This window comes from Astatotilapia calliptera, chromosome 11 (genome assembly GCF_900246225.1).
Source record: "Astatotilapia calliptera chromosome 11, fAstCal1.2, whole genome shotgun sequence".
Lineage (NCBI taxonomy): Eukaryota > Metazoa > Chordata > Actinopteri > Cichliformes > Cichlidae > Astatotilapia > Astatotilapia calliptera.
Genome location: NC_039312.1, coordinates 29,572,049 through 29,587,395, shown reverse-complemented (window position 1 = coordinate 29,587,395; position 15,347 = coordinate 29,572,049). Strand labels below are relative to the sequence as shown.

The following is a 15,347-nucleotide window of genomic DNA, read 5'->3' as shown; positions in this document are numbered from 1 at the left end:
TATCTCTGATGGGAGTTAAGGCAGACTGCCTTATCAGAGGCACTATAAAACAAAAACCTAATGAGCTGCAGACCAAAATCACTAGTTTTAAATGTCAAAGGGGGGTATATTGACTGATATCCAGAAGAGTTCTGCAGTCTGAGTAAAGACAGATTAGGCCCAACCATTTTATCTCTCTGCGTGGGTAGTTTCTGTGATGGTATGTGCAGACAAAGGTTTCTAAACCACTCCTCAAACTATCCCACGAAAGGAATTCAAGCTGATGTGTTGGAGTGAGCTTTTTCAGTTTACAGCTTCACTATTGTATCTGAACGTAACTAATGCAGCTGGAAAATTAAAAAGTTTAAGAAAAAAAAAAAAAAAAAACAGAAAAAGGTATATTGTGAGACTGTCACAGAATTCATCTTACAGCTTCCCTTTGCTGCTACTGACCACCTATCCCAGTGTATAAACTACAATGACTTTGAAATTTGCAAGCGCAACACCCATTTCAGCAACTGTTTCATTTTCAGTTCAATACAAAATCTTTGTTTTTACATTTGTCTAAATTACTGGCATTTTCAGAATTGGTTTGCCAATATGTAGTGACAGTGTGCTTCCCTCTTTTTGTGCACACCACTTTTGCTCTTTTATATCAGATCTTCCACTTCTTACCGCTGGAAAACAGCTTTAGTCCTTCAGAAGGAGAAATACACACACACACACACACACACACACACACACACACACACACACACACACACACACACACTTCCTAGTTACCAGTCTCAAGGTTGTTTAAAGATTGTGTGCTTCACACTGCAGAGCTTTCTTTTCTGCATACCCAGTCCATTCGGGTATTGCGCAAACTTCTCTATGAAATTACCTCAGCCTTAATTCCCTATTGTCTACCAGTCTGTTCTTCACAGTTAACTACAGGGGTAACCTGGGTGGTAGATAACATTAGCCACAGGAGAAGACTAGGGTAGGCCTGCTGTGGATCATCACCATGGCGAGACACACTCCATTTCTTCCTGAGACCTGAGTGAGTGTTTGTTCTGTAACCCGAGACAACAGGAGGATCTGAACAAACATGGGTGAAGCCACGCATCAGGATTGCTTTCAACAAAACAGCAGCAGAACACCGTAGAAGTCAAGTGTACTTTAGAAACCTCCTGGATGGCAAAGACTTTAAAGATGTGTGCAGTTAAAAGACAAACTAGAATAAACTGCATCAACGCATGAAAATATACCCAGACATTAAAAATGCAAAGACCCAATCAAATGTGCCATATGTGATAAGTCACTAGTCTCTAGGTAGCTAAAAACACAGGAAGTAGACAATGTTATGTAATTTCAGGATGTTATGAACTCCTTTAGCCTAGTTTCACAATCTGCTTGTTGAATTCAGTTATTGTGCACCAGCTCTTTGCAGATAATTTGCTACAGATGCACCTAGAAGTGTGGATGCAGCTGAGCACTTAGTGTGAGGAAGGTGCTGCTGCAGCCTAAAATTTCTAGGAAATGGCAGCCATTGTGCTGCATTTGGGTTGTGGTGTGACTGTATAAAGGCTAACAAATGTGTAGGTGTCAACTTTACTGCACAGGCCTAAATAAGCAGCATTAGAACTAACGAGCATAGATTTAACCAACTTCCTGCTTTTGCGAATTTCCTTTTTAAGCAAAGAGTGTGAAAAGGCCAAACTATGTAAATTAAATATCTTTAATTGATCTGTACAGGGTTGTAGCTTACAGCTGGATCATAGACTGCTTTCTGTTCAAGCACATAGCCTCAGCCTCCCCCCCCCCCCCCCCAACTGTTCTTAGTCCTTGTTCAGCTTTTCAACAGATTCAAAATTTCCAGAATCCTTTTACAGTCAAAAGTCCATGTTGTTGGTCTTGTCTCCTAGTGCAGTTCCAGCATTTTCATAATCAGGAAGTACTGCCACACTCATGCAAATCCACCTCCTCCAGCACTCTCTTGACTTCAGATATCCTCAAAAGATTGTAGAAGATCTGAATGGATTTTGGAAACTGGAATCATGCAGGTTTCGCTTCCTAGTTTTGATCTGGGTCATTCTTACAAACCACTGCCACCAAAGCATTATACAACAAAATATAGTGAGTAAACAATCATTTAAAAAAGACTAGCAAAAAAGGAAAAAAAATGTCTTTTTCCTTTTTATTATGACATCTTTTAGCAAAAATAGACTTCTGAATTAAATAATGTATTTCTGAAACATTTTTTCCTTTTGTCCATTCCACCTCCCGAAAGCGGTTTGAAAAGGTGTCCAATGGGGAAGGAAAAAAAAAAAAGAAAAGGAGAAAAAAAAAAAAAAAAAAAAAAAAGGTTGCTGCTCAGTGTCCACCAAATTCACCTGATCAACAGGGCCAGTGTTGCCCCAATACCAGCAAATCCAGCAAAGGCCATGAGTGTGTGCCTGACTATCGACTCAGGGTCTGCTACTCGAAAGAACTCCACAAAGCCATCCTGGAAAGGAAAAAGAAAGATGGGGTAAGAAAGAGGCAGATTATGTTCACTGGGCACAAAATACTTTCTGGGACAATAAAAGGAAGTTATGCAGTTATTTTCCCCCAATCATGTCACTACTCACCCATGCATTGTTTTTTACAATCCAGTCTCGCTGTTCAGACAGCAGGTATGCAGAAATCTCTTGGCTCACTAGCGCCACGTAGTTGTCCCTGCCCTTTTCCTTCAGGTGCTGAGAGACCACTGCCCCGAAGGCCATAAAGCTGACAATACGACCCCAGTTGGTCGTGTGGTCTCCAAAGAGGCTCTTCGCTACAGCACCGACAAATGACATATCCTCGTCTCTTTCATCCAATGACAATTTATTAATCATTCCTGCGAAAAGAAAATTAGACTAGATCAGAAAATCGAAGTCACTTATTTTAAGTCGAAGTTTAGTGAAATGTGTAAATTCTATTTTAGTATATTAGCAGTTTGGTCTCGGTTTAAAAATTGCAAGCTTGTGGTGACTTGAAGCAGTTAAAAGGCAGCCTGTGAGTGAAGCAGACAAACGCTCTGAAAGGTCTTTGTGCAAAATCCGCACAGACTGGTTTCAACTTACCGTTGTAAGCGTATCTGTGCTTTTCTAATACGTCCGCAACAACTCTTTTCATCGTCTTTAGTGCTTTGGTTTCTTTTCGTTGAGGCTGAGAAAGTCCAATAAAGTCACCCAAAAAACTGTGAATAAGGAGTTTCGTTTCTCTCTCCAGCTGCTCGTCGGATTCACTGTCCGAATGAAACTCCGGGGTGCTCGGCAACGAACCGTCTTCCTCCCGGTCCCGGATAGCTTTTGTTTTATACCCGTTTGTTGAGGTTACCTCGAGGTTGTCCGGCCGTTTGGGGGTACCATTGGACACAATCCCATTGCTAGAGTCTTTAGAGGAGCCTGTGGCGTTCTGCGGAGAGGAATTTCCCGATCCGTAGTGCATTGGTCCCTCCAAGACTCCATTTTGAGGAATAAGATATTCCATTAAGGTGCACTGGTTCCTTTTCAACATCATATAGTTGGCCATCTTGTTAACTTCAAACGAACACCAAACTGTTACACGAAAAATACTTCGACAAGAAAATCGGCGTTAGGCTATATTTGACAAAAAGCTAGCTTCTTGCCTAACGCTTCATCTCTGGCATTTTCTCTCGAGCGGAAGTAACGCACTGAAAACGGTTGAGTCCGCCTTTTTATAGTCCTCACTGACGCACGACGTAGGCGTGGAAAAATTTCCAGTTTAAACCGTGTTAGGCATTGTCATAAATACTCCCAAAATTAATAATAACAATACAACTGAAAACACGCACAGAGGTTATAATTAAAACTCTGTTGTTATGTCCTCATTATTAATTATTTTCCTACGCTTGGCAACATAACAACAAAAATAATAATAATGATAAAGCAAAGTAAAATATTTTAAACTCAAAGCAAAACACAATTTAATTTAACTAATAATAATAAAGTAGTTTAAGACTTTATGGTTAAAATATAATGTTAAAATTATAGTGTATTGGATTATCTTCTGACAGATGTGTTGCACTGTAGAGGGACATTCACCTAGGTAGGAAGTGACACCATTACACTCCTTTGATATCACTCCAACACTAATCTACCAATAAAGGAGTATAGGAAACCATCATCTTAAATCTCCGAGCTCCATAACGTGCCATTGATTTACAACAACCCTATCCTCACATAAGCAGAAGTGCATTTGATCTATGACAGAATGCCAATGTTGACACATTTCCTTAAGTTAAAGAACTGTCTTTGCTTTGCCAATGTCAAAATATATCCTAATTAGTAGCTTTCATCACCTTTCATGTTATATGCTGGTATAACAGAAACACCTAGAATTTTCCATCCTGGCTCCTCTCTCACACCTGCATGATTATGCCTCCCCCTAGTGTTAAATGAAAGCTTGCGCCTCCTATGCGTTTGTGTGTCTGAGAATGCTTCTTCCTTCTTCTGTTTTTTTTAAACCCAGAACATTCCGGGTTTTGCGCCTCATCCCAAGATTTCTTCTGTTGACCATGCAAGAAATCTTAGGATTTAATCAGCAGCTAATTCATCTGTTTAACATGTAACAAGGATGAACAACTGAACTCATAAAACAAAACCCCACAAAAGCACCTTATTAATGTAAAAGTTTATTTCAAATACTGACAAAAATCCTCTCACCTACTTCCACACAACTTAAACATTCCAAGTACCCTTGTACTTCTGAAGTCTTAAAATCATTCCTGTATTCTCCAGTCATCCTGTTTATCATGTAAACCCTTTTTTTTCTTGGAAGCAAGGGTGCATCTGATTTCCCTGCAGTCTTGGGCCAGGATGAAATATACTAATTATGCATTAAGAGAACACAAGAAAAAAAAATATTACTTGCAAAACAAGAAAACAGATAAGGTAAAAGCAGCACAAAAGTACTTCAGAGCACACAGCCTGTTAATTATTTTATACATTCTGGCACATATTTATCATAGCTGAACAAGAGACACCCTGTGTGTTGGGTATGAAACATACCCAGCTATTTCCTCTTGTTGCACTGCTCCTTGCAAAGCCAAACATCAAGTAGCATTCAAGAACATCTCTCCACTGTTGTTTCATAACATCACAGCATATTAACCTTTTCTTTATTTAACCTGGGCTTACTTCTTGAAGCAGAAATAATGTAGGCTTTTTAAACACAACACAATAGTCTGTTCTTATCAAAGTGACAAAGCAGCTCAGAATTTTAAGATCTGGCTAGACCACACATTTGTTCCAAACCAACGATGCATTTATACATACATTTTTTGGAATCTGCACTTAAGTTGAAGTTTAACATAGTTAACATGTAACCAGTTTTTGCCACAGGAGCTTTATGACTCTTGAAGTGAGATGCTTAAAGAGTCAGACTGGCAGAATCAAGAGGACAGATGTTCTTTACAGGGTATGCTCTCTTAGATTTGTCATTGACTGAATCAGCAGCATTTACACATATTTCCATTTGATACAGATTCACATAGCCTCTGCGATACAATAAGATACAGCAGAAGTAGTGTTAAACAGAAAGGAGAGAGGAACCATTGAATCAGAAATAGCTTGGGCTATGAAAGAGTGGAACGCAAGTGGGAAACAACAAAAATAATTTCCTGTTTAAGTCTATTTACAACAGCTGGAACAGAGAAAAGCAGTGCATTCATACACCACCACAACAACAAGCATATATGCACAAGTCAGTCCTCTTTCACCCACTGCAACTTTGACACATTTTAAAGTCTCATTGAAAAATAAGTGAGGTCGAGAACGTGATGGTGCATGCACCCTGTTACCTAGCCTACGTGGTGGAGTGTGCGTTTGTGAAGGTTCCCTGAAGCAGTAATTTACACTGATTCTCAGTGAGTGCCGGCATCCAGTTCAGATTCTTGACTGTGCGAAGGGCGCACATTCAAAGTATAGAGATTTAGCGATCGTTCCATTGACCTGTTTCAGAAGCTGAATCACGATAACAGGTGGGATTACCCCCTCACCATGTGTTATAAAATCTCTCTCTGCTTCGCAAGTGTTGGCGCTCCTGCAGATATGCCCTGTTCCACTTTAAGCCCGTGATGATGCGTTATAGAGCTGCACTTATCAGGTTGCCTGTCGTTTACCCTCTAACACCCCTGAGATCAAACATCCATATGAGTAGTGTGAGTTTTGGAGAGAATAAACTTCTACGACGTGCTGGTAGTAATGTAGGGCAATACTCCAGCTGAGATTTTAGTGAAGTAGTTGAACTTTTTTTAAACTAAGGTTAGTGTTTCATTATGTGAACTGCAGTGAAAGGAGGTCAGCTGTTAAGGGAACCACTATGACATACTGTTCATTCTTAAGTATTAAAACATTCTCTTACATGAAATTAGAAATCACTGTCAGAATTAGGTTTTTTTTCATAGTCAACCCTTAAATACTAAAAAAAATTTACTTTACATATGGCCTTGAAAGACACAAGTATGACTGCAACGACTCTGGGTACTTTTTGTCATCTCAATGAGACTTTTGTGGCTGGATACAAAACCTTTAGAAGTGCTTGCATCAGTGCTTCAAAAATAGCCAGAAAGATATGTGGAAGCCACATCACTCCTTACATCTCTAGCCAGATCAGTGTGGGCTCAAAGCTGCCTCATCACATTGCAATGTAAGCAGGATGATTGGATAGTAACAGTCACATTGAAAAGACAAGTGTATCCACAGCCTCTGGGCTTGCAATGTGGAATTCGGCTCAGTTGTTAAAGCAAAGAATATCCAAGCCAGAAATCCTAGGGTGTAATCCCAACTGAGTTGATTTAGCACTACCATTTCTCTCAGGCATGCTAGCCGGTTTAGTCCTTAAAGCGCTAAGCTTATCACGAGTTACGTGCTTGTTTGAGTATTATTTACAGAAGCATATACACTATGCAGGGTGCTTCCCCCCCAACAAATCTTTTAGGCTCATAGTTAGCACATATCTTGATGCATCTCAACAGCAACCACACAAAGGCTGAGCTCATAGGCTGGCAGGGTTCCCAGCCTTTAAAAATAATACCAGGATATACTCAACTGGCTCCCACCCTGGGCAGCAAACAGGAGCGTGTGTACATGGATTGTCAGAATAGCATAAAGCAAAGCAAGTAAAGAAGTGTGACTGTGGACATTTCAGGACTTTAGGTGGTTGTTTTGATCACTTACTAAGCAGCTGCTCCACTCCTGTTACAAAAGCATGTTAATTTTTTTTTTTTTTTTTTGTTACATATTACAAACATGCAGCCATGTTTTTTTTTAAATGAGAGAAACAGGAGCAAAAGGTGTAGGAAATAAAAGCAACAGAAGCACACAGACAGAGAAAAAAGTGTTTCAAATCCCTGCCTGGATGAGCTGCAGCAGTTGTCGTCAGATTATATTTGACTGAAGTGACTGAAGGGGTGAGATGCAAGGAAACTTCCACTCATTTCCCAATAGGGTGTTAGTGAATGCCAAGTATCCCTTAAGCTGCCCCTCACAGATTTGGTAAGCAAGCAATTATTCACATATATCTTCCAAACCCTCCCGCTGAAGCTAGCTACCAGCATAGAAAGGGAAGATGAAGCTCAAAGAACACATTGTGATCATGGTTCCTAACTCCCGTACACACATTATTTTGGTGTCATTCAGGATGCAAAAATGAAAAAAAAAAAAAAAAAATACTATACAGAATACAAAGTGCATTAACTCATCCCATCCTACCCCTGCCCGATGACACACACACCTACTGTAATGCATCTTGGAACACTGAAAACCAAGATATAAGGGAGGCGGTAGCGCAGAGTGCACAGAGGGGGCAGAGCTGTGCGTTGTGGGAAGGCAGAGAAGGCTGTGACCTTGTGGGCCTCCTAAACCTCCGTCCCTCCCATCCCGCCCCACCCACATATATGCAAATGGAGTTTTAACTTATACAACTCTGCCCGATATGTTAAAGCCAGTGGTGCATGGGGATGTAAAAGGAAGAGAGGGGAGTGGATGGACATATTGGGGACACAGGTGAAGTGGAGGAGGGATGCTTGCTGGGAATCCCGGGGGGGAAGGGGGGGAGGGTGCTTCTTGAATGACAAAGGCTAGCCAGCTAGCTTGCTGGTCACCAAGGAGGACTTCCTCTGGGGTAGATCTTGTGGCGTGGGAATGTGGTCACCAGTTACCAGATTCTTGTCAGGCCCTGCCACAGGAAGCTGTTTGTTCTTCATCTTGGCCTTGGCCATGTTGTAGTCACCCGAATCAAAGTACTTTTGCTGCGTGAAAAGAGAGAGCAGAGGTGCTACAAAGTTTAGCGACATGCTAAATACTGAGAACAGTGCTTACATATTTGTACAAAGGGTTATTGCTGATTGCACTAGTGCTATAGAAAACTTTCCAAATGTATTCCTGTGTAACAGATGGAGGAAAATTCATACTCATCTTTAGCAGCCTGAGTTTAACTACCATATTTTTTTAATGCTGAACACCACAATCATACCCATAAACCAGAACAGCTTTAAAAACCGGTTTTGTGTGTGCCTAATAAAATTTGAAACAATGCTAACTGAATGTAGCTTTAAGACCCAGCCGCATCATCTTCTACCTCCTTCCAAATTGCCTTTTATAAAATGAGGATACAGTCACCATATAAGCTGTAATCATTATAAAGCATGCTTTGCATTTCCTTCTTTAATATTGTTCCTTACTATAAATTTAACAGTGTTCAGTTTAACAGCTAAAGAGAACTAGAACCAGCACAATAACAAATATGTTGATAGTGCTCACACATCAGAGAAGATACCACAGTGGTAATGCTATTCTCTTTAATCAAATCATATGCTTATGTTTCAACATTTAAAAAATTTAAGTATGAGATTACCTACCTCCTCAGTCTCTGATAGTGTTTATTATCTTATGATAAAACGCTTTTCCCTCTGAATGTCTTGGCTACTCCTACTCCTACCCATGTTTCCCAGAATGACTTTCAACAACCTCTAGAGGTGGAAGCATATAGAGCATGTGTAGGTGGAGAGAGACATACAATTTTAAATCCGGGAAAAGTGAGATTGGAGTTAAAGTTTCCTTTGGGTGCTCTGTTCTGCAGTTCAAAATACAAATTAAAGTTACTCTGTCACACAAGCTGTACTGCACGTGCCATCAATCTAGCAGCTTTGTATTCCAGTCTATTGAGGATGGAGAAATTATTTTTCTCTTCGTTTCAATTAATTTACCCTTGTAGCACTGATGAATCAACAACTCAATGGTGGTTCTAGGTAGAGCCTTGATTCTTTGGTTTCTAAGGTGAGCATAAACTTTATCAGTTAGGTTTTTAGATCGCTGATATCTTTATTAAAAATTAAAGATATGTTCACTGCAATTACATTCAAATTGTTCGTTGTTCAATAATAGTAACAGCAGCTTGACCATACCAAAACAACAGCTATCCTTTTTCAATTTTACGTGGGGTGCAGGTGTTTAATGACTTGTTTTCTGAGAAGCTCTCATTAACGCACAGTCCTGTTTTTCCACTGCTGTTGCGGCTGCTGCTGTCTCTGATCGCATCATAGGCAAACTATAGTAACTCACTCCTTTTTGTAGTCTCTTCATCAGGAAGTCTGACCCACCGGGTCTCTGGCCCAGACCAGGATATTTGGCCTTCAGCTTCGCCTCTTCTGCTTTAACTGGGTTTGCATTTTTCTCTTGAGAGTCCTGTAGAGACAAAAAAAAGGTTTAACCCTCTTGTTTTGCAGAAAAACAGGGATCCTTTAAAATGTCGGTGGATGCAGCTTCAGAAAAGTTCACAACTAGAACAGCTGGTCATGTGATAGCCACTCACTTCTGGCCACCCTGCAATTCTACAACTTTTTCCACAAAGACTACAAGTTTACTGTGGAGCACAGGACCAGTACATTAAAAACACCTAAAAGTAATGCTGTGAAAGGGATTCAAAAGCATGACAGTGACTAGCGGAAACTTCATATACTCCATGATAGCATGAGTCACAGCATGACTGTCCTCCTCTTACAGTCTCTCATAACACCATAATGCCTGAGAGGAAACTTGGTACGACCAGGGACCTTAAGAATGAATGCTGAATGATTTTAGAAGCTTATGATAGTAACAAACAACTAAAGCTCTATTGGAAAGTTGTGTTGCTAAAGATCTTGTGACCAAAATATTGTTTATGCATATATTAAAAATAAAACTAGAATGTATAAAGCTGAAATCTCAAAATTACTATAAAACTAAACGCTGTAACAGAGTCCATTATTTATAGTAACTGAATTCTGCAACTTTCCATTTTTTAAACAAGACACAAAATCTATGCTATTAATTGCTAAATCCTATTGTGATCTTGTGCTCAACTGTGTTTCTGGTAATAGTAACTACTATGTTATGTAGTCATACATTTAGAGAAAATCTGAAAATTTGGGTCAAGAAATAACAACATGACCGGGCTGTCCAAACAATGCTAGGCTTAGATTGCTGAAGCCTACAGTGGGAATTCTGAAACAATGGAAGGGCTTGTGCTGATGCCTCTGCCGAATACTAGTAAAACTAGTCAGACATTGCCATTCAAGTACCCGACAGGTAGATACTGAAGCTACTAATCTGGGGCACCACCCTGTGCACACAGCAGGAGTCAAGCGCTTGACTCCATGTTAAAACTATTTCAGAAAACAGGCTAGTGCAAGACTATAATGGACAAACTCCAAAGGGCATTTAGACATTCCTTATAAACACACCTCAAGTGAGCTGCACAGCATAGACCTACTTCCACTATAGAGACAAGATAGGGCACTCAGCCTATAAAGCTTGCTGGGGCAGGGATAAAATGTGACCCAGGACACAGAAGCCGATGAACAGATTCCCTTGGGGGGGTGGGGGTGGAGGAGGTGTTGCACAGAGTGTGCTGATTCACTTGGGTCCATGAAGAGAAATTTATGAGGTACTATATTTGGTTTTGATGCAGGGAAACTGCAGATTCCAACACAGTCTTTGTGTACACAGTGGAACTGGGGAATATTTAGTTACAGTATAACTAAATATTCCCCTCAGGAAGGACTGTCTTTTTTTGTTCACTTAAAGCAACAGACAGGGTTAAAAGTCCTGTTTATAAGGTTTGCTTAAACTACTGGAAAAGCTTAAATGCACAGGCTGTGTCGCCATACGAAGAGATGAAATATTAAAATAATATTTCCTTTTGTGGCATCAGCTTAATTCACACAGAATCTCAGTAACAAAAACTCATGATTCAAATTGAGTTATGACAATATCAACAGTCATAAAGCAACATCTGTCACTGCAATACAAACAATTTCTATTCCCTTCAACTTTATGATTAGTAGGGCATGAACAGTAATGCACGGTTATAAACAGAAATCAACAAGTTTGCCAAGCAAAGTCTGAATTTTTAACTTCCTACCTTGTAAAGGCTGGGCAACGTTTAGTTTCCACTTTTCATTAGTTTTCTCGTATTGAGTAACGCAATTTAGATATGTGAATAATAAAAACAAAGTTAAAAGTACTTAAAATGAGAAAACTAGACTTTACATTATAACCTTTGCTTTATAGTGTTAGGACTGAACATCTTTCTTGTAAAGATAATAGATACTGACATTAATGTTAGCATCCACCACGGGTGTTTATCTTGTTATTTCTGCCCCACTGTTGGTACAGTGTAAATAAACTTAACGAGTGTCAACACTAATCTAACAGATACTGACATAAGAATGTTTGGCAAACCCTCGATCCTAATAATGGACTACATGGCATCGCTGCTGTGCTTATGGCATAGTATGGAAATGCGGAAGCACTGCAGCTGGTTGTCACAGTCAGTGCAAGACCACCAGGAATCCAGAAACTGCTAGCCATTCAGGAAAGACAGTTTTCTATTCGACTTTAGCGCAGTTATCTTTACTTACTCAGTGTGCACTGAGTGAAATTACCCAGTCATGCCTTTATCTGGAGACCGCAGGCCACACATTTAGTGTGTAAACCCCCCCTCGGGTACAGACCAATGAGGCCTGAGCTGCTGTGGACTCGCCAGCCAATGACACCAAGCAAGGGACAAAACAAAGTGACACACAAGCAAGGTGCTTCTATGCTATGGCAGCTACAACTAAACCACTTCCATTATACAGAGCAGCTCATATCGGCTGTACGCATCTTCCAGGTCTTCCCCGGTGCATTGGTGCAGCGCTAAGCTTACTGCAAACACTTATGCTAACTGATGCTAGCCACTGCTTAGTTAGCATGCTCTGAGGTTAGCTAACAACATCAAGATAGCAGGCAGAAACCCACCTGTTTTTCGTCCTCGTAGTCCACCTGAGTATCCGAGTCCAGGTTTTCTGACGACATTTTGTGAGTGTGGAGGACACGCAGGTGTCTCGTCGGTTGCTGGACCAACTCAAAGAGATGATTATTCAAGGTACCGTTTTGTGTACCTGTACTGGATCTAATCCTGCTTTTCTGAACACGACTGCTCTCCAACAAAAATGGCGTAACGACATATGACATCACCGTTAGGGCCGGCGTTTCCCTTGTAACTAACAAATACAGTAACCAATAGAAGTGGAGTAATATCCCACACGAAGCCAATAAGATTACGTTGAATGTGTCCCGGCTGTGATTGACAACCGGTTGGCCAATGAAATTACAAAGTGAAGACGGAGGCGATGCGGGGGCCGCGCTGCATCAACACAAATCACCACAAAAAACACATTTGGGGTAAAACGTTAGTTTTCAGTTAACGTTTGACATATCAAATCAAAATTATAACAATAAAAAAACAAAACAAAAAGCGGTAGACAAAAGGCTCTGAAGCCCTCTTTGTTTTTAGTTTTTATCTCCCTACTCTGTGATTGGCTCCCTGGTGGTGAACCTGTTGCTGCCATTGATTTCTACAGGTTGCTGCCCGTTAAACATTTAGCGGGAACCTTTATAATAGCTAACACCAAAAGGTTAGCTTTTATTTCCTAGTTCCCCAGAACGACTGTACCGTGTGTTTCTGGTTATTGTTCCCATGTAATTACAAGAGCATAATCTATAGAATAACTTCACGGTAGGTCAAAGTAGTGTGCTAGAGACAAGTAGAGGGCTACATCAGCTAGAAACTAGAAGGTCAGCTAGCTAGTTGCGATTTACAGTAAGTACAGTTTTCTGAGTAGACTCCTATCTGTCCTCAAATTTTCTCTCTTTGCTTTGCTTTTTATTTTATTTTAAATTTTGTTGTTATTTTTCACCAAAGGTATGGCGTGTGCACAGCAAGTGAGAACATCACAGGTAAAATACATTACTCATATGATTTTATTGTGATGTAATCCTGCAAACACTAAGTTGCTTAGCTAGCAGGCAGTTTCCTTTTTTTCCAACGGCAGTTTTTAGTTTTGTAAAAAGTAGTTTTTGTATTAACAATGGATCACTATTAGTGCAAGAGCCAAGGCGTCAACATTATTGAAATAATGTGGAATCACCTTTAGTGGGAATGGAACAAAAGGAAGCCAACATCCAAAGCAGAGCTTTGAATGTCCTTCAAGAAGTGATTCATTCATGTATGGTTTTACTGCAGTAGCAGTGTGTTTGGGATTATTGTTATGCTGAAAGATAAGATAAGATAACTCGTTATTGTCATTGCACAGTCATACATAGTACAGTAGTACAATGAAATTGGAAAACTGTCCTACGTCGGCACTACATATAACACAACACAACACGATATGACACATCACAACGCAACAGAAACACAACACAGTATATTAACTTAGTAATAAAAAAGAAGAAGAAGAAGAAGTGTATGTGTACTGCACACTGTTATTATTGCAACTTGTTATAAATATAAATATTATTATTGTTATTGTTATTGTTTTTACCATTGTTGCCTCCCCCCCAAAAAAGTCCAGGGAGGTAGCCAATCAGGTCAGCTATTTGCATTGATTAGGGCTATTGCCCTCTTGTAAAAGCTGTCCTTGAGTCTGTGTGCTGTGGTGTAGCTGGAGAACCATACAACGATGCAATATGTCAGCACACTTTCAATGGAGCAGCGGTAGAAGACGGTCAGCAGCTCCTTCTTCAGGTCCATTTTTCTGAGGATTCTCAGAAAAATGAAGCTGTTGTCAATCAGATGCTTTCCAGCTGCTACTGCATGGTGGATCAAATCTAATGTTACTTTTTTGCATTCATAATTACACTTTTGACAAGCTATCCAGTATCACTGACCCCAATCCATAACAGAGCCTCCACTGTGTTTTACAGATGGCTGTAGACACTCAGTGCTGTACCTCTCTCCTGACCTCTGTACATATTAATGTTGATTTGCAACAACATTTTCATATTTGGATTAATTATTTCATTTGAACTGTTGTCAATAATCTTCAGTCCAATTCTTTTGTAATGTGGCATACCTCAGCCTTTTCTTGCTATTTCAGTCCGTAAGAATGGCTTCTTAAAAGCCACTATTCTAGTGAGACTATTTATAATGAGACTTAAGACTTATGAAGGACATGGTACAGATACTGAAAGCCAATAAAACTGCTGTAGATAGTTTTTAAGGCTTGCCACCTTTGTCCATCACTTTTCCAGTTTTCTAAGATTTCATTGTAAGAACACACGGCACACTATGCTGAGATATGAGATATACTAACAGTAGAGTCACTTGGTTTGTGATAAAAGTATTGTTTGTCATGCATGTTTCATAAGTAATTATTTAAGTTGCATCATGGGTGAAATAACATCAGTGCTTTTTTTTCCAAATATCAACAGACTTACACAGAAACAAATTGTGGCACTAATATTGAGGTCCACAAAGATTAGAAAAATTCTGTTTGTGTATGTATTAAATAAGGTGCTATAGCTGAAACGCAGCTGTTGGAGGGCAGGATTTCTAATAATTGTGTTACCTGTCATGACTAAGCAGTGCTGAGTCTGATTAATTTGTTTCACTCATACAGAGCACTCAGCTGTTTCCTAATCAGATTGCCTCGGAGCAGCAGTCATTGGTTGTTATGAAGAAGCTTCTGGCCATTGCAGTATCTGGCATCACATACCTCAGGGGCATTTTCCCGGGGAAAGCCTATGGGAAAAAATATGTGGAAGGTTAGATTACATATGAACCTAATTTGACTGTACATCCTATTAGCTTTCAAGTTCACTTACCTGGAAAAAGTTCCATAGAACATTCACGCGTTCTATTTTTTCTTTTTAGATCAGCAAGTGATGATCCTCAGAGAGGAGCACAGCTGTCCTGGTGCCACTCAGATTCTTCAGTGGTAAATTACAGCAGCTTGACATTTGCTAGCAAGAGCTGTTTATTAGGGTCACTAAAGCCAAATAGACACCATCTTGTGGAGTCATATCAAC

The 15,347-nt window shown here is 39.9% G+C and overlaps 3 protein-coding genes across 6 annotated transcripts in view; 1 reads left to right on the top strand and 2 right to left on the bottom strand.

Moving 5' to 3' along the window:
- Window positions 1-1,686: 1,686 nt before the first annotated feature.
- mcl1b (MCL1 apoptosis regulator, BCL2 family member b) lies at window positions 1,687-3,672 on the bottom strand. Its single transcript, XM_026183974.1, has 3 exons — window positions 3,072-3,672; window positions 2,595-2,845; window positions 1,687-2,470 (listed from the first exon to the last, which is right to left on the bottom strand). The coding sequence occupies exons 1-3, from the start codon at window positions 3,520-3,522 to the stop codon at window positions 2,354-2,356; spliced, it is 819 nt and encodes a 272-aa protein (XP_026039759.1). The 5' UTR covers window positions 3,523-3,672; the 3' UTR covers window positions 1,687-2,353.
- A 955-nt stretch (window positions 3,673-4,627) lies between these two features.
- ensab (endosulfine alpha b) lies at window positions 4,628-12,585 on the bottom strand. The gene is made up of 3 exons (XM_026183928.1): window positions 12,294-12,585; window positions 9,576-9,698; window positions 4,628-8,263 (listed from the first exon to the last, which is right to left on the bottom strand). The coding sequence occupies exons 1-3, from the start codon at window positions 12,507-12,509 to the stop codon at window positions 8,093-8,095; spliced, it is 510 nt and encodes a 169-aa protein (XP_026039713.1). The 5' UTR covers window positions 12,510-12,585; the 3' UTR covers window positions 4,628-8,092.
- A 132-nt stretch (window positions 12,586-12,717) lies between these two features.
- LOC113031648 (HORMA domain-containing protein 1) overlaps window positions 12,718-15,347 on the top strand; it is a 42,045-nt gene continuing 39,415 nt past the window's right edge. For all 4 annotated transcript variants that reach the window (XM_026183924.1, XM_026183925.1, XM_026183927.1 and 1 more), the window contains exons 1-4: window positions 12,718-13,137; window positions 13,240-13,274; window positions 14,939-15,083; window positions 15,193-15,256. In XM_026183924.1, coding sequence (XP_026039709.1) covers window positions 13,242-13,274; window positions 14,939-15,083; window positions 15,193-15,256 — 242 coding nt within the window. In that variant the 5' untranslated portion in view covers window positions 12,718-13,137; window positions 13,240-13,241. The remainder of the gene's footprint in view (window positions 13,138-13,239; window positions 13,275-14,938; window positions 15,084-15,192; window positions 15,257-15,347) is intronic.

Coding starts and splice junctions, on each gene's coding strand:
- mcl1b (XM_026183974.1), bottom strand. CDS start 3,522: ATGGCCAACTATATGATGTTGAAAAGGAACCAGTGCACCTTAATGGAA. Junction 2,846..3,071: donor GCACAGATACGCTTACAACG/GTAAGTTGAAAC, acceptor TTCTTTTCGCAG/GAATGATTAATAAATTGTCA. Junction 2,471..2,594: donor TTGTAAAAAACAATGCATGG/GTGAGTAGTGAC, acceptor TTTCCTTTCCAG/GATGGCTTTGTGGAGTTCTT.
- ensab (XM_026183928.1), bottom strand. CDS start 12,509: ATGTCATATGTCGTTACGCCATTTTTGTTGGAGAGCAGTCGTGTTCAG. Junction 9,699..12,293: donor ACTACGAGGACGAAAAACAG/GTGGGTTTCTGC, acceptor TTGTCTCTACAG/GACTCTCAAGAGAAAAATGC. Junction 8,264..9,575: donor TGAAGAGACTACAAAAAGGA/GTGAGTTACTAT, acceptor CTTTTCACGCAG/CAAAAGTACTTTGATTCGGG.